Source organism: Podarcis gaigeae, assembly GCF_964106915.1.
Source record: "Podarcis gaigeae genome assembly, chromosome: 2".
Taxonomy (NCBI): domain Eukaryota; kingdom Metazoa; phylum Chordata; class Lepidosauria; order Squamata; family Lacertidae; genus Podarcis; species Podarcis gaigeae.
The window spans coordinates 80,674,466-80,693,531 of NC_139679.1; the positions used below are offsets into that span (position 1 = coordinate 80,674,466).

The 19,066-nt window shown below is 42.9% G+C and overlaps 1 protein-coding gene across 6 annotated transcripts in view; it reads right to left on the minus strand.

Annotated features, from left to right (window-relative positions):
- WNT7A (Wnt family member 7A) overlaps positions 1–19,066 on the minus strand; it is a 52,954-nt gene that overhangs the window by 31,093 nt on the left and 2,795 nt on the right. For 2 of the 6 annotated variants that reach the window (XM_083727072.1, XM_083727074.1), the window contains exon 2: positions 18,337–18,563. In XM_083727072.1, the coding sequence (XP_083583198.1) occupies positions 18,337–18,563 (227 nt within the window). Of the gene's footprint in view, positions 1–18,336; positions 18,564–18,866; positions 19,025–19,066 lie in introns of those variants that run through there. The other 4 variants (XM_083727071.1, XM_083727070.1, XM_083727069.1 and 1 more) reach the window with 4 other exon arrangements.

Sequence of the window (19,066 nt, forward strand, 5' to 3'; positions counted from 1 at the left end):
TGAAGATTGGTTACAAACTGCTTTCAGTCACTGTGTTTACAGGATTAGTTGGAAATGTGAAGTCCTACCAGAAAGCACAAAACAAGGTATCTTATGCTGCACTCAACAAGAGTCCATTTCTATTAATTCAATCATGGAGCTATTAATTTTGGCTTGTTAAGATTTGGCTGGTTCTGAAGGTTACTAAAATCAATAGGAGAATAGGAGAGCAGTCCATACCACATTCAATCCATAGAGTAGGAAAGCCTACTTTGTGGCCAATTGCTTGTTATTGGTTCGTGTTCTGCATCTGTACAAAGACAACTGGAGTAGCAATGCTACTGTCACAAAAAGGTGACTGATGTGAATGGGTGAAAATAAATGACATCAGTCATTCATACTGGGTGCCATGCATGTGATGTTTCTAACACTGTGTAAGAGCCGTGGTACACACACTCTCTTGAAAAAGCATGCAATACTTTATCAGCGGGGGCGGGGGGAGGGAATACGATAAATATATTGGGATGGATGGAATAAGAAGCAGCTGTCTTTCAAAGAGTTTTATATTTTTCATAAATGTAGGTTAAAATATTTATAGAAAATTCCTATGCCCTAATAAAACTCATTGTTACTTTGGACAAGAGATTTACAAACAGTATTCATATTTGCTTTCATATACACCCCATGGACATCAATGAGACTTTGGGGATAAATCACATTGAATTCTGAGAGTTACTTATGATTGTTCAGTCTGTAGAGCATGAGAATCTTAATCCCAGGTCATGAGTTTGAGCCCCACATTGGGTGAAGGATCCCTGCACTGCAGAGGGTTGGCCATGATGGCTGCTTCCAATTATACAATTCTATGAGGTAAATATACATAGGTTTGACTGTTAAAAATCCTCACTTCAGCCCTGCACCCAGTAGTCTCAAGGAAGTAAAGAGAAAGGAGGGAGTTTCCTCTATTGAACAACTCCTATCATAGTGGACATTGGGCTCCGAAAACGTTTAGAACCACGAAACCAGCTGTGCCATAAATTAGGTATTCTAGGAAATAAAAAAGACAAATTTGTATTAATCTCCATGGAAAACATACGTTGCATTTTCTGCTATTTAAAGCCAAGAGGTCAGGGAGGGAGTTATCTGAAGAGACATGTGTTGAATTATATGTTGATTGTGAAAATATAAAGATGGAAAATACAGCAGAGCTTGCCAATTATGTGCCATAAGCTGCATTATTTCACATCTCTATAGAGGTCATAATTCATAGGCAGCAAATTGGAGACGAGGACCCATCTTTTCCCCCGATTAGATGGATCTGCCTCCTTCTATTCCATCATTCACTACAGACATGACCATTAAACAAAACCCTTGCAATGAAAAATGGTGGCCTTGAAAGTTATATAAGATACCCCTGCAAGATGCAGAACACCCACCACATTTCACTGGTGTTATTCGATTGGGCCTGGGGGGGGGGGGGGAGTCTATTCTTCAGCTTGTGGAATCAAGTAGAAAAATGCCGCCCAAAGCATACTGCCTTTGAAACGTGTTAGCTATGAAACAGTTGCCAACTTCATGGATCGGAATGCATGAATTGATTTTTTTGCCTGTTTTGTTATGTTTCAGAAAGAGGAGCAAAGCAAGTGAGAGAGGAAATGCAGGGAAAAACAAAAAACCTCCATAACTAACAAGCCCAGCTGAAAGTTGTGTTTAGTACTGAACTTTCTACCCAACTTAGAAAGCTAAAACATCATAGAAGCATAAAATGGTAGAGTTGGAAGAGACCCGGGAGGCATCTAGTCCAACCTCCTGCAGTGCAGAAGGAGCCTTGTCTCATATCAATTTGTCCACATATTAAGCTTATGAAGAGGCACTCCTGAGGCTTTCTGGCAGGGGCTTGTGAAAGGGCCTTTTTGGTAGTGGCTCAGAGTCTATGGCATGATCTCCCCACTGAAGGTCACCCTGACTCAAGTTTACATTCTTTTAAATGCCAGATGACAACTCGCTTTTTGTCAGGCTTTTAGAGGTTGGTGGGTTAAGTCATTTTAATGATGATGCTATGTTATTAATGTAATTTATGAGAATCACATTTCATTTTTAACAAAATTAAAAAATTCCTTCAAGTAGCACCTTAAGGTAAAGGTAAAGGGACCCCTGACCATTAGGTCCAGTCGTGACTGACTCTGGGGTTGCGGCGCTCAGCTCACTTTATTGGCCAAGGGAGCCGGCGTACAGCTTCTGGGTCCTGTGGCCAGCATGACTAAGTCACTTCTGGCAAACCAGAGCAGCACACGGAAATGCCGTTTACCTTCCCACCGGAGCGGTACCTATTTATCAATTTGCACTTTGATGTGCTTTCGAACTGCTAGGTTGGCAGGAGCAGGGACCAAGCAATGGGAGCTCACCCTGTTGGGGGGATTCGAACTGCCGACCTTCTGATCGGCAAGTCGTAGGCTCTGTGGTTTAACCCACAGCGCCACCCGTGTCCCCAGTAGCACATAGGGACCAACTTAGTTTGTTATTGGTATGAGCTTTTGTGTGCATGCACACTTCTTCAGATCTGAAGAAGGTCTCTATGGTGCTACTGGAAGGATTTTTTTTTATTTTGTTTCAACTACAGCAGACCAGCACAGCTACCTACCTGTAACCAGAACTATGCAAGGCATTTCATTTTTAGTTTATTGTGTTTTCTATTACCACATTTTTTTGTAAATTAGCCTGTGAACATGTTTGGTGAAGGGAGGTAAAAAAATAATTAAGTAACTGAACACAGGTTTACACATACTTTAGTCCATTCATCATGGGAGCCAATGCTTAGAGGCTGTGGGGGCTTCTGCCTCCACAATAAAATATTTGAGGGCCCCCACATAGTTCATGGTGTGAGTGCACTGCATCATGTGATAGATTATGTGGGGCAGGCCTTACCTGGGCCCAACAATATTTTATTCAAGTTGACACCCCTGCCATTCATTTTAATGTGCATTCCTAAAAGCACTTATTAGTGAGGAAGCTCCATTCAACACAGTGAGACTAACTTCTGAGTAAGTAGGTTTAGGATTATGCTGTAAATGCACCTAATTTTGTGCTGGATTTCAGCCCAAATACTTTAGCGGTGTGTTTGGTTTTTGTTTTTTTTTTTAAAGGATGCACTCTACATTCCCCAAACATGTATAATCACAAAATCATTATTTCACTGCACGTAAACATCATTTTTCAATGCAGAGGGATTGTTTTTTTACTTCTGTACCCAACTTTTATATGACATTGTGACATAATTTTTTTTGTTTGTTTTCTTTTAGAGAAAGTTATAAGCAGAACTTTAGTAAACGTTAAGATATCCTACCCCTCTAACATACTGTAATGTAATCTTTTTGTTTCTTCTCCCAAACATGTACTCACAAGATACATTTGAAGGCAGGTATGAAATGAGAATTCCTGCAAAAGTGACCTTGGGGCAATGTTTTTTATCTTACTATGACAGTCACTGCCTAGAAAGATTGACTCTCTGGCATAAAGCATCGTGCTGCTTTTTAAATACTCAGTGCCAGATTTCCAACCTGGCTTCTGTTTTTGCATGAATACTTTTATGGCTACCTCCAAAAGGGGAAAAAAAACTCCCAATAACTCTGTCCCTGTGTCTTTACAGTTATAAAATGTCATGTACACAAATTATTTACATACATATATTGATCCCAGTGAAGTCAAAACAAAATTATCACTCATTTCCTGAAGAGGCAGTAGTTCATTAACCCAGTACAGATGTTCCTAATCCCTGTAAAAAAACTGATCACACACATGTTCCATCTAAGTGAGGAGCCTTACTTGGGAAGAGCAAATTCACACAATATTTTCCTTTCCCTGCCATGAACAGGAAAATGGCAACTTGTGGCTTTTCCTGTTCACAGAAGAGGACCAGTAGTCTCACACACTAATGCTCTCACACCATGAGAGTAGATCACTCTTTATGAACAGGTATTTTAAGAGAAAGGGTGCTACAGCTCCAGTAGCATCTGCATTGGCTCTCAGTTGTTTGACCAACATTTTGAGGACTCATTGACACTGTGTGGAGAAGAAAGTCTGCACGGTGCATGCTATTTTTGCGTTTAGACCCAGAGACTTCCCCCCTAATTAAACTCACATTTGACTCAAATTTTAGTTTTGGTTTGTGGCAGAATTTAGGCCACAACTTTATTGATTACAGAAAAGTGAGTGGTTGCATAGGCTCTGGTTCGACTAGCTCCCTACACCCTTGCAGGTAGCGCTGACCCAGAGCTCTATCATAGTCAGCCAAGGGTGAAGACCTGAGGAAGGTGAAAAGGCTGGGAGCAGACTCTGTTCACTCCCTAGATGCTCCCCTGGACTCAGGCATGGGCACAACCCCCTTTCGGGGGTTGACTGAAACAAGTTGAGTCCCTGGATTCCTTTAACGGAATACCCTTCACATAGGGATGACAAGACCGTTCTCCCATCCCTATCACCTGAACCAGTGCCTATCCGCAACCTTACAAGTTGTGACGATTTGCTCCGCGGCAGGCAAAACCCAAATGGCAACAGCCAATCAGCCAAGTGGGGAAAATTCCTGCTGTGCCCCTGTCCCAACGACAGACGACACACGACGGCATAGCAAGGTCAGTCGCAAAATGCCCTAAATATAGGATGAGGTGGGCAGGTGTTCCGATGCACGAGCCAAAAGAGGAAGCTCTGGGTCATGTGCATAGGTATATATAGGTCCCTCGGCCCATCTAGACAGCTCCCCATTGGCCAGATTAAACCCAGCAATGAAGGACATACCAATCAGGTGTTGTGGCTGTCCAATAGACACACCCACAACCAAGAGGTCAATCTCCAGGTCTCACCACAACATGTGCCCTCTTTTAGGGAGGACACACTATATAGGAGGCAGTTTTGCCATCCTGCAGCAAATTTCTGCAGTCTCATTGGATGGAGTGCCGACTGGGTCTCAGTTTTGTGATGAATACAAGACATATTTGGTTCTTCCTAATCTGTTTGTCCTTGCCCGTATTAAGGTAAAGGGACCCCTGACCTTTAGGTTCAGTCGTGACCGACTCTGGGGTTGTGGCGCTCATCTCGCTTTATTGGCCGAGGGAGCCGGCATACAGCTTCCGGGTCATGTGGCCAGCATGACTAAGCCGCTTCTGGCGAACCAGAGCAGCGCATGGAAACAGCATTTACCTTCCCGCCAGAGCGGTACCTGTTTATCTACTTGCACTTTGACGTGCTTTCGAACTGCTAGGTTGGCAGGAGCAGGGACCAAGCAACGGGAACTCACCCTGTCGCGGGGATTCAAACCACCAACCTTCTGATCAGCAAGTCCTAGGCTCTGTGGTTTAACCCACAGCGCCACCTGCGTCCCTCAATGCACAAATTATGGAGGTAAAGTATGGGGTTCCTTAATAAAATCTACATGTCTGCCTTGCCTTGAATCTCATATCAAATTTAGTCAAATCATGCACCACTCATAGCCCTCTGAAAACAGTAGCTAAAGGCCTTGGTTGGCAGGCAGGTGGAGGGGCTCTTTTAAAATTCTACTTTTTAAAAAACTATGTTCCAAATAAGGATAGGAAACATATTGAAAAGAAGGGAAGGCAGTTGCAAGCCCATCTAAAATAAATATCAAAAGTAGTCATTAGGAATATTTCCCTTCATATCTTTGAAAGTTCCTTTACAGTAATCCAGGACCAAATGTTGCTTTACAGACAATATCAGATGAATGTTATATTGCCCTGATGTAAATGGGGATGTTAGGGGCATATCCAAAGTACAAGCATAGACTATTTTTTATTCCCAAAGAATCATGGGGATTGTAGTTTGTTGAGATGATTATTAGAAACACTTAATTATAATTTTCAGGGTTTCCCATGAAGAAGGAATGACCGTCTTGTAGACCTGCTCTAATTCAGCTTACTTTGGGTTTTCCAAATAGCTTCATTTTTGCAAAGAATTTTAGACTCAGAAGATATTGTTTTCACTAATGAACAAGTTATGATGTTGTTGGCTACTGGAAAAGAATGTGGCATGAGCACAGAGACATTAACATCCTAACCCAACTCACTGAATCACTGAGCATCTCTGACTGAGATTCTTTCAGTATTGGCCTAAGGCTCATTTTACACTTCTGCTCATTTAAACCCCATGTCAAAGTAAAGCATGTCACAACGCAGCATCATACCTTAACGATCAGGTGCTTTCCTGAGTGCACCTCAACATATGCGGAAATTCTGCAGCCCCAGTTAAAACTGAAAGTACTGTATGGAGCAAGTGCCATTCTAGCCCTTTCTAGCTCAGCATCTGGTCTCTGAAATTACGTTCACTGAAGTGGTCATGCAGCCACCTTAGACTTTGGCAATGCCAGGGCTATTGGCCCAATGGAGGTTTCTAATAAAATACAGTGGTACCTCAGGTTAAGTACTTAATTCGTTCCAGAGGTCCGTTCTTAACCTGAAAGTGTTCTTAACCTGAAGCACCACTTTAGCTAATGGGGCCTCCTGCTGCCGCTGCGCCGCTGGAGCACTATTTCTGTTCTCATCCTGAAGCAAAGTTCTTAACCCGAGGTAATCTTTCTGGGTTAGTGGAGTCTGTAACCTGAAGTGTATGTAACCTGAAGCGTATGTAACCCGAGGTATCCCTGTCCTATTTTATTCATGGTATGCATAAGGCAGTTATGCCTTAAAACATAAAAGAAAACAAAGTTAAAAATTTGATAACTATGACAATAGAATACAATGCAGCAGAAAACTTGTAAACTGCGGGATACTAAGGGAACCAGACAGTGGGCCTTCTCGGTGGTGGCGCCCGCCCTGGGGAACGCCCTCCCAACAGATGTCAAGGAAATAAACAACTATCTTACTTTTAGAAGACATCTAAAGGCAGCCCTGTCTAGGGAAGTTTTTAATGTTTGATGTTTTATCGTGTTTTTAATTCTGTTGGGAGCTGCCCAGAGTGCATGGGGAAACCCAGCAGGTGGGCGGGGTATAAATAATATAGTATTATTATTGTTGTTATTAGTATTATAATTAACTAAAACAGTAGTAACAGGCTGAAAGGAGGTGGGAAAGCAATACTATCATAGGCATCAACTCCCAAAATATATTGGGATAGAGCTGAGCCCCCCCCCAATCTTGAGGGGCCAGAACCCGTCAGGCCTCACTATGAGGGGCCCAGTAGGCCTCCCCACAGCCATGGCGGCGGGCCCCAAAGTTGGGCAGAACCCAGCACCTATAAATCCTATTGTGGGTGTGTGGGTGCTGAATAGGGGAGAATCCTTTCAGAACTACTGCCACATCCTAAGCTCTGATGACTAGCTAAGGGGCAGGTGTAAAGTGGGACACATCTGCCTTTTCCTATTTCCCCCCAAGCATCTCTGCTCCTCCCATTGACTGCAATGGGAGGGAATTAACCATATCAGCAGCAGGGCTACATGGAGGGCCTGTTTGGGGTGTGGATCCATGACCTCCCCTGACATGTCCCTGACATGTATTTGGGTCAATGAGACAACAATTCCTTTTACGCAGGCGTCCTTAGATATGGAATAGTGTTTCTCATACCAGTCAATCAGCTTTTGGTGGGTAAGCCAATTTTGTGAGTCATCCAAAGTGGCATGCAATTCTGCCATGCTGAGTGACAAGCACAATTATGATTTTCTTAATAAATGAGTCATTTGATCACATCATCAGTCAGGCATGCTAATAAAATTAGTTGTCCATGTCCATTCAAATTGTAATGGGATTATCATCTAGTATTCCGCTGAAAGGATTTCAGTGTATAAATTTCAAGATATAATATCATTAAAATTGACTTTTAATGAATTGGGCCAGATCCTTGCCTGTACCAAGTTGGTACGGCTTCTTTAAAACCCACAGAGCCCTTTACAACAGGAGAACATCTAATCCATTGTTAGTTCAACAAATATGTATTGGTCTTCTCATATATTTTGATGAACACTTTTTCCAAAAGAGCAAATTGAAAGAGTGAAGATTTACATTACATTACATTTCACCAGATGATGATAGGCTGTGATCCAGGATGTTGCGTGCGCACTTAGATTTCAGTTTTAGCTAGCCACATTCTTCAATACTTGAATTCAAAACCATCTATAGCCACTGTGCATCAGCTAAACTGGATTTGGACTCAGTCTAAAAATATCTTTGGAGTTCAAGGACATTATGTGTTATAGGAGCATTACCTTACAATCAATGATATTCTTGCTTAGATCTTGAGCATCCTTCAGTGAAACCAAATTATAGGGTTGGGTCCCAAAGAGAACCACACCAGAAGACTAAAGCATGATTACATTCATTCTTGAATGTACTGGGACCAGCATACATCAAAGATCCTCTTCTAAGTCCCATGCTGATCTCCTTGAGAACAGCTTCTGAATTATTCTGTATAACATAGGAAGCTACCTTATTCTAGGTGGTAGCATTTGTCCATTTAGTCCATTTGCTCATCTAGTCCCTTCCAACTCTACAATTCTATACGAGTCTACTCTGAATAGTAGCTGTTCTTTGGGATCTCAGATTGGAGCCTTATTCACCATCTGCTTCCTGATCCTTTTTTAAACTGAAGTTGATGTCAGGGATTAAATGTGGGACCTTCTGCATGCAAAGCATATTCTCTACCTTTCCTGGGTAGAGCATCTCCTTTGCCCTGATACTAACTTTTCAGATGCAGGTAAGATTTTAGGATTTGCTTTGCTTAGCCTGATTTAAAAAATGTGTGTATCTTGTAATCCATACTTAGATCTAGGGATAGACTTATCTGGAAGGCTATGTTAAAAGGAATCAAACTGATGTATCTTATCAGCTATGCTCATTTTGTTTGTTTGAACTGAATTGGTTAAAAAATGTAATTTTCATAGATGGATGGGAAATGGATTTATGAATGAATACATGTGAAATGGACACCGGTGAGAAATAAACTGACCCACCCATTCATATGCAATACACATTTTTATATGATCAGCAGTGTTTCAGTATTCAAAGTAGATCACTTTGCCCTCTTGTGCAACAGGGATGGTACTGAATCCCCATTCACAGTGCAGTCCTATAGATATATAATTGGAACTAAGCCCTATTGAGTTCAACAGAGGTTGCTTCCTTGCAGTCTTACTCCAGCGTTTCCAGAAGGAGCTGACCTGATATTTTTGGATGTTCATAAGCAAGGGAGAACATAAAAGTGATGCTCTTTCCACCTTCTATGTTACCAGCAACTGATTCCCAGTAGTATATGGGTTCAGAAAAAGGGTGTTCCATTTAAGTATCATGACTAGTAACTGTTAATAGGACTATTCTCCCTTAATTTATCCAATCCTTCCCCCTTCCCCTTTTAAAACACTTTAAGCTTTTGGAGTTTACCATTTCTAGTGAATCCTTTAATTTAATTATGTGTGTTTTCTTTTTATCTACACTGAACTTACAACTTCCATTGGGAGTATCAGAATTGTTCCAGCAACAAGAAATGAGAAACATTTCTCTCTCTTTCCTCTCTCAAATCTGCTCATATTATAAAATAGATTGAAATGAAGCCAGTAGAGCTTACTTTCAAGGAAAGATGCTTAGGAAATATGTACCATTTGTATTCAAGGTGACCTGCCTTCGACGATATATATACACACAGCTTCTATTAGCATACAGGTTATGTTGGTGCATCTTCCCAAACTCAAGAGCAAAATATTATTCAATGTGATTAGGATACCTACACATTTGTTGCAGTAATAGAACAGAATAATGGTATTACAGCGATACAATGCAGTAAAATCTTTTCATTGTTGTTTGTCTGATTTCATCTTGGGTTACTTTAGAGTCTCAGTGAAATCACTGAACATTTGTGCTTCTCTAATGGCTTTATTGAAAATTGGAGTGGTAGACCGCTGGTTTCCTGTAGCCTCCTGAAACAGCTAGACTAAGAAAAACAATCAATCTACACACATTAGGTAATGTTCATAGTTCTTTTTTTAATCATAGTTAAGTGGCACTGATAAGGTCAGAACTGGAGGAACTAAAGCGATACAGCAAATGCTGAAACTGACACAAGCACACTTTTTAAATAAAAAAAACCCCTTTGACTTTAATTTAGGGATGGGGAAAATTTGATTCAGTTTGCATTTAAGGATGAACATAACTAATCACAAACAATATGGGGACCAAAACACAGTCATCCTTTGAAATTTGCCCATCTCTGAATTTTGTAATGCAATTCACCAGCCAAGTAATGTGTACAAAAATGCATACCCTGGGGTAAAATGTGCATCAAAATGCATACTTCAGTAAAAAATAGCATGCAAACGTGCATTGCATTAGGAGAAATTGCTTGGAAAATGTTTGTGTTAAGCGAAACTGCATATAAAAATATGTTTGTAGGAGCAACTTGCACTAAAGTGTGGATACAGTTTTATGAGGATATATTTTTATAACAAATTGGGATGGAAATGTGGAGAACTGAATTTAAGATTGGGAAAATGAGAAACTGACAGATTTGTCCATCCCTAATGTATACAAACTAGCCCACAGTTGAGCATATTAGAGGCATTGGGGCCACTTCTGTACTGGGAAGTTATCTGCAAGTCTGACAGCAATGAATGGAAGCTGCAAAAGACACCATGCTCATGTGAAACTCCCATGCATTTCAATGGAACATCTGTGAGAAAAATTGCAGATAAATCGAATCCTTCCTTTCTCAATTGCAACACACACACTTTGTGGGGGGAAATCCTCCTCATGGGCCCTTGAACCGAAGTTTACTTTCCCTTGCCAGTGCAGAATTGGGACTGCACTTTAAGACTCCCAGATGTGCATTGGCAATTGCATCTCTACCTGCCTCACACCTGACATCACATGTGGCATCAGGTGTGGGGCATGGGGGTGTGGTTTGGGAGAAATTACTTTGTGGATCAAATCTGAACCCTTGGCAGGCCAAGTAAATGTGTTAAATGTTTTTAGGTATTCTAAATCTTTGTGAATGTTTTTGATGCGGGTGACGCTGTGGTCTAAACCACTGAGCCTCTTGGGCTTGCCGGTCAGAAGGTCAGCGGTTCGAATCCCCAGGACTGAGTGAGCTCCCGTTGCTCTGTCTCAGCTCCTGCCAACCTAGCAGTTCGAAAGCACACCAGTGCAAGCAAATAAATAGGTACCGCTGTGGTGGAAAGGTAAATGGCGTTTCCATGTGCTCTAGCTTACGTCACGGTATTTCGTTGCACCAGAAGCAGTTTAGTCATGCTGACCACATGACCCGGAAAGCTGTCTGTGGTCAAACGTTAGCTCCCTCGGCCTGAAAGCGAGATGAGTGCCACAACCCCATAGTCACCTTTGACTGGACTTAACTGTCCAGGGGTCCTTTACCTTTACCTAAATGTTTTAGATCCCCCCCCCAATGTTTTTTAAATGTTTTTATTTTTAATTGTACTGTTTTAACTTTTTGAATTGGGCTCCTTTGGGAGAAGGGCAGGATACCAATTCAATTAATAAATAAATATTTCAGTTTCACGCGTGTTCGTGCACCCTTCCTTCCCAGGTTTACATCAGTCTGCCTAAACAAAGTCTGAATCCATATGGCCATCTGTATTTAAAAGATGCATATTTAAAATGTGTATTTTATCTCATTTTTAAATGTTTTTTCATCTAAAGTACTATTATTAAAAGCATTTTGTTATATTACTGTTATCATACAGGAGTCAGAAACCTGCAGCTCTCCAGATGTTGCTGAGCTCCATTTCCCACCAGCCTCTGCAAACCTGGCCTGTTGGCGGGGATGATGGCGTCTAGCAACATCGGGAGGGGCACAGGTCCCTCCAACCTGGTTCAATAAATTAAAAAACCTATGAACTCCAAAGGATAATTGCATTAACTGTGTATTAGTCTGAGAGGTACAAATGAAGTCAGTTCACTTTAAAAAGGGGATCAAACAAAATTATCCTGCGACCTACGATGGGACATAAGAATGTAGCCTTGAAACACTGCTGTAGGATTCTCTTGATTATAATCAAGGAAGCACATTGAATTATGCCCAGTAGGCTAATGCAGGCATCACAACACTGGTATAATATGCTTCATGCTCCGCCGTCAATCAGTAGAGCAAGCTCAATGCTTTTTGCCATTTCAGATATGACAGAACATGAACAAACTGATGAGCACCTCAGATCCCTTTATAATCTTCAGTGGGTTTTGGAGAACACTCTCAGTTTCTCCTGAAAGCCATCCATGTTTGAGGTTGCATAAGGGATCCTGCTCGCCCACTGATGCCATCGAGGAAGAGATCCCTTTAATTTTGACAGCCTCGCCAGCTACCTGGTCTGCCTGCTGCATTGTCGCACCAAGCGTGCCTGCCTGGAGGGCCTCTGTAAGCAATGACTCAACTTTCAAACAAGCCTTCAAGGGCAGCCATCCAACTCTTCAGCGTCAGGGTAAGGCACGAACGAGGACAGTTGCCAGGTTTGAATCTGAGAAAGTGCTGCTAAGTGTTGTGAACTTGCAGGGAGTTAATGAATTGTGATCCTGGCACCTGCATGGCTTGGGTGCCCAAGAACAGCCCGGGATTTTGAGCTTGAGTGTGCCAGAAGATCCCGTTCAGCAACTAAGCTGGAGACAGATGCAATAGGTTTGGAAGGTGGCATGCTGTAGAAGAGTTTAAGGTAATTCAAAAAGAGGACCCCTGCTCATGGTTTGCATGCATAGGGGTGGTCTGCCCATAGGCGCCTGCGTGCTTGGGATACCCTGCACTTTCACCATTTGCAAACAGGTTTTGCAACATTTTTATGTTGTTTCAAACACCAGCCAACCCTGCTTGACCAGAAGCGACATTACGACAAAAAGTGTTTGTGTGTGTGTACCATGGGAAGTGAAGCCTTTCTCAAACTACTTCCAAATCTTTTTCAAACTATTCCCATTTCCATCTCCAACCTCAACGAAGCTACTTCCTTCCACGCTGCCCTGGCCTCTTTCAAGAGGAAGGGTGGGATATAAATTGAATAAACAATAGTAAGTCAGAAGAGCTGCCCAGTGCATTTGCTTTCACTTGGCCCAGATTCAACTCAAGTCAAGTCACAGGATTCCTATCCAATTTAGGTGGACTTCCAAGCAAGCGTGAGCCTGACAGACCAATCTGTGGACCTGGGTTTCCCCAGCCTCTGCCTCTTCAGCAGCGGCATTCTCTGAACTCCCAGCATGTTTCGTTTCAAAACTCCCCTGAGGCAGAAGTGGCTTTTGTAGCTCAGCACAGAAAACCACTGGAAAGTCAGATCTGCAAGTGGTGTTTTTTGGATGTGTCCAAAGCAGAAATCCTATGAGAATGAGCCCTGCTGGACTGGCTGGACTGGCTTCTAAGTAAAGATGCATTGGGTGGGACCAACAGCAACGGAGGTGGGCAGTGGCATGTTGTACATTAGGTGCCATTCTTAAAGAGATCGGAAAGCTTACTGAGTATATATGCCTCTTCTAAAAGCACGTCTGTGAAACTGCTGAGAGGATAAACTGGGAACAGATAAGAATGGCAGAATGAATGAAGCAAGGGGAAATTTTAAGGGCCAGCAGGTACAAATACTATTTGTATGTATGACTTTGTGCACATACTTGTGTGCATCTGTGCTTGTGTGTCCCAGGCAAACTCATAGCACAGCACACTCCTAGTTCTTGTCAGATGTCAGTGGGTGTGAGGACAGATCTTGAGGATGGCAGACAACCAGACTGGCTCTTGAAGAAACTCAGGTTTGCAAGGAGGAGGAGGAGAAGGAGGAAGGATGATGATGATGATGATGATGTCAATTTCTTGTAAGGGCCTACTCCAGATTACCTTTAAGGTCCCTGCCAAGGCTTCCTTAAAACAGAGACCCATTCAATTGTTTATATAATCTGTTTTTAGTGTTTAAAGTCCTCCATATTTTAAAGTAGGGTTGTGTTTTTCCTTGATTTACTGTATTATCTTCAAGGTTTGTTTGTTTTTGTTTGTTTGTTTGTTTGTTTTACAAACAAGCGGTGTATAAATTTTATGAAATAAATGTCACTCTCTGTTTAGAACCAGTGAGCTAACCACGGACATATGAGTAAGCACACGTGGTCTGAAGTACAAGGGACCATAATCCTCTGCCCATTGCCCCTGTGTTTTGATTTATTGGAAGCCATCCAGTGTGGCTGGGGTGACCCAGTCAGGTGGGCAGCATACAAATAATTTGTTGTTGTTGCTGTTAAAAACAACGGAAAAGGATCCCTGGATGGTTAGGTCCAGCCAAATTAGACTATAGGGTATGGCGCTCATCTCTGCATTCAGGCCGAGGGAGCCGGTGTTTGTCCGCAGACAGCTTTCCAGGTCATGTGGCCAGCATAACTAACCTGCTTATTACTATTATTCTGAAGATAATTGTCCTTAAAATATGACAATAAGTTTAGACCAACACCACTGAAGCTCCCTCCCTTTCCCAATATTCTCCCTCCTCATATTCTGTGTATCTGCTGTTGAATGAACAGCTTGAAAGGCAGTGCCTGCGTTGCAGAGAGATCCCACCATTCCATTGACATTTGGAGCATTTTAAGAAGAAATATCTTGCTATCTGACTAAATTGAACGTGGAGGAAAAAATAAGCATTAGGACATCAGCCAATGTAGTGATTAAAGCAGGCTTCCTCAACCTCGGCCCTCCAGATCTTCTGGGACTACAACTCCCATGATCCCTAGCTAACAGGACCAGTGGTCAGGGATGATGGGAATTGTAGTCCCAAAACATCTGGAGGGCTGAGTTTGCCTATGCCTGGATTAAAGTGTTGGAGAAGGGCCTGGGGTACCTGGGTTTCAAATCCCCACTCAGCCATGAATCTCACTGGGCGACCTTTATGCCTGTCACTGCCTCTCAGCCTAACTTATCTCACAGGATTGTTCTGAGGATGAAATGGGGAGCGGGGAGGACCATGTGTACCCCGCTGAGGTCCTTGAAGGAAAAGGTAGACTATAAATGTTCAAGGTTGCTCTCTCGACTGCATTGGTTTTGATTCACAGCTAAACACTGGTGGATTAAGATTAAATGGGGTTGGATAACCACTCCTGACAAATAAAGAGTCCAGATGTCCCTTGAGCATACCAGCCTCCTCATTCACAAGCCCCTTAGGCTGCCGCAGGACTCCGTCAATGCTCTTTCTCCTCAAGAATCTCTGAACTTTGACTGGCTCCATTCCAGCAATCCACAGGTCTGGAGTCATAGGTGCCTGCATGCCGCCTCTGAAAGCGGAATTTGTGTCATTATGTGCTACAGTTTTGATGGCGGATTAAAAGTACCTTACAATCACAGGCCTGGAACTCTGCCCTTAATGTGTCTCACTGTATTCAGAAATGGCTTGGTGCAGTGACTGAACGCTAAAAGTTTCAGCCAGAGCAAAGCCATCATGAAATCACATTTTTCACAGGACTAAACTGTGTGGGTGGTGGCTATAAAATTTCTATAAAAGCAAAGTCAATATTTAACCATGTGCTTATAGGGGCTCCCAGTCAATATTGTTGGGCTTGCTGTCTATTACACTTACGTGAGAGAAAAGTGGATGAAAATCATGGATAGCAAGATAGTTATTACATTGCACATTTGGAGAGAAAGCAACACAACTTCTGACAAATAACTCCTTACCTCAGATGCACCCCCAAGGGAGCTTTGTTATACAAGCACAAAAATAACATATTAATAATGTTAATTTGTTTTTGTTTTTATTGTTAATTGTTGTGGAAGACATTCAGTTTGTATTATTTATTTCTCCGATTTTGATTACTGATTTATCCAAACACGATAGCATCAAGGCACATCCTTATATACCATATGTGTGCATCCTTATATACCATATGTGTGAATTGCTAGGACATTTTTGAGTAAATAAACTAACAATGAATAAAACAGCTGAATTTCAAATGCAACGCAAAAGTGATTGACCACAGTCCAAAACAAACTGCTATTATCCGTGGCGCAATAATCAAACAATAAAACACAGATACCCCACATCTGAGAGCTCAGCATGGAATGTGTATATTATTCTGATCTAGTTCACATTTCTGGATAGCTCAGTCAGTAGAGCATGAGATTCTTAATCTCAGGGTCATGGGTTCAAGCCCCACATTGGGAACAAAGTTCCCTGCATTGCAGGGGGTAGGACTAGATGACCCTCATGGTCCCTTCCAACTCTACAATTCTGTGATTCTATATGTAAAAATCAGTAAGAAAAAAACCATAACTGCAGGGAAATTGATGTAATCAATCATCAATGATGATATTATTATTGCCGTTCATTGATTAAAAAGAATGACAGTGGCTCTGTGTTTTTTAAGCCACACACTATGGTTCCCAAATTGTGATTATCTAGGCTCTTCCTCTTTATTCCAAGCCTAAATATAACAGTGAAGCTCTAACCTGAACCTAGTTTTGACACCCTGGAAACATAACCCCTTCCAGATACAGTGAGCCCACATACCATGTTTCCACCATAGCTGTCAGCTTTTCCCTTTTCTTGCGAGGAATCCTATTCAGAATAAGGGAATTTCCCTTTTAAAAAAGGAAACGTTGACAGCTATGGTTTCCACAGCTCATTGGTGGGTCCAGACTGCTGAACCATGGTTCAGGAATCACTGCCACAGTAGAAACCATTCCTAGTCACCATCAAATGTTATTCTCAAATACTTCTGAGTTGGAAGAATAGTTGGAACAGATGTCTTTGTAAGCCCAGAAAAGTAGAATAGTTAAGAAGCTAAGTGAACTTCTCAGATGTGTAGGACCTGTCTTAGACCACACTACTGTATAATGTGCTAATTAGACCAAAATCAGTTCTGCCAAGACAATCCACACTTTTGTCACCCTTTAACCACCTTGCCTCCTGATTTAAAGAGTGTCAAAAAGCAGTTAATCCACTTTACATGATCACGGGGTTGAGAGCATTTCCACACCACAGTCTGAAACCAGTTTTGGTAATGCAAACGTAAAAGCTGTATTTGCTAGAATGAACATTTGATTTTAAGAGTTATCCCCCACATTTCATCAACATTCTCCCATATACTGTACAGTAATGCATGGGAGGCTCTCTGACAGCTCATGTGCAAGAGTGTTTTCTTGCGTTTTCACATCCAGAGTTTACACCTTTCCTACTGCCACCTTAAACAGCTCTGAAACATGATTGTAAAACCTAGACACACACTGGAAACCACCTCAACTTTTAAAAATGGCTTTCCATCCCACATGCACCATATTTGCACATTGCACAATAAACTATGAAACAGACTTAAGAGCATATTCTTGTGCTATGGGTTGAAAGGCCTAAATAGCATGCTGTTGGGCATCTTAACTCAGAAGTAAGCCCCACTGAGTCCAGGGAAACCTATTCCCTAGTAACTGGGTTTAGACTTGAAACCCAATCCTAAACAAATCTGGATTTCAATTAGACATTTCTTAGGAAGTGTATTGAGGGTTGCAGCCTTACAGTAGAAACAGTTGTGGTATGTGTGGGGGTTGGGGGGGCGTGGATAACATAAAAACATAACGAAAACCCCACTGATCAGGCCAGAGTTTTATATAATCCAACAAACACAGACAGACAGTGGGGTGAGGTGCTATTACTCACCTGACCTCCAGTAGGTCACTTGCTGCTGCTTACTGGAAGTTAGAGCGGGAGGGGTGAGGCAGCAGGGAGTTTGGTGCAGTGCAAATGCACCAATAGGAGGGCTGGATTGGCTCTGCTGCTCCATTTGCACCCTGCTGACCTCACCACTGCCTTGCCCTCTACCACCCAGTAAACAGCACTGATGCAGCTGACTAGAGGTCAAGTATTTGGAATTGCCCCACCACACAATCCACTGCTGTCTGACATCCTGTTCTCATTGTGGCTAACCAAAGGCATATGAGAAGCCTTCAAGCAGCAGTGGGGGACCTTGGGGTCTCAAGAGTTCAGCGGCGCCAAAATTCAGTGCCCCTCCCCGCCTCTCATGCTCCATTCTAAATCATAGTTGTGGCATCCCCTGGGGCGCCCCAGAAGCTCCACACCCAGTGCAAGCGAACCAGCCGTGTTCCCCTAATTCCACCTCTGCAAGCAGGACCTGAGTGCAACAGCACCCTCTCTCCCCACTTGTGATTTGCAGCAACTGGTAGGCAGAGGCATACTGCCTCCCACAGGGGAGTAGGCCTATGAGTGGAGTAACGGCTATATACCTAGTGAGGATGAGTATACACCAGGGCTTTGCATATCCTGCTGAAGCCAGTTCTCCTAAGCAGCCTCCTGCAGATGCCATCACACCCTTTGCCTATCACACACACACACATTTCTTTTGGTAACTCTTCGGTGGACTCGAGGCTCCACCTTGCCACAGCTTTTATAGTAAAGTGGTAACATACCCACTTTCAGCTCTTTTCCAAAGACCGTCCTCTCGCCCAGGGCGGAGCAATTCCACCGTCCATTGCGGAACTGAAACTGGCACTCGTTGATGCCCATTTGGGAGCCTTCTCCGATCACTATGATGGCATCGGGCCTGCTCTGACAGATCGCCCTCTGTCGAGGAGCTAGGCCCGGGATCTTGTTGCAGATGATGCTGGCCCCCAGAGCCACGACGGAGGAGAAGCCCCTAGGACGAGAAAAGGAGAGAGAGAAGGTGGAGGCTGGAAGGAGCTCGGCAGCAGACCAGGTCTGGGTCACAGTCGGTCGTTTAAACACGCCTTCTGAAGGAGCCAGATGTGGCAGGTCTTTCCAGCTTCTAAGTACTACGTGGATGCCTTTAAAGCCCTCTTCAGCCCCTGGTCTGCCCTTCGAAACGTGGCAGCAGCTGATGCCACACAGTGTTAACTTTTCACCAAGCTAAACGCTTAACAGTTTGTTTAGTACGATTCCCTCTCCTTCCGCCTCCAGCCCCCCAAAAACCAACACATACACACACGGGTTAAGTAAGGGGCGTCGAACCAGAGCGAACGTGCCCGTCTCCCTTTTCTCTCTCCCAGGCATTTTCACGTAGCATTTTCGCTCCAACCCTTCCGGGTGCTGTTTGCTAATGTCAACTGGCAGGTTGCGGCACATACTCGAGCAGAACCGAAAACATCATTTTGCTCAACCAGCCCGTGGCCAAGACAAGCC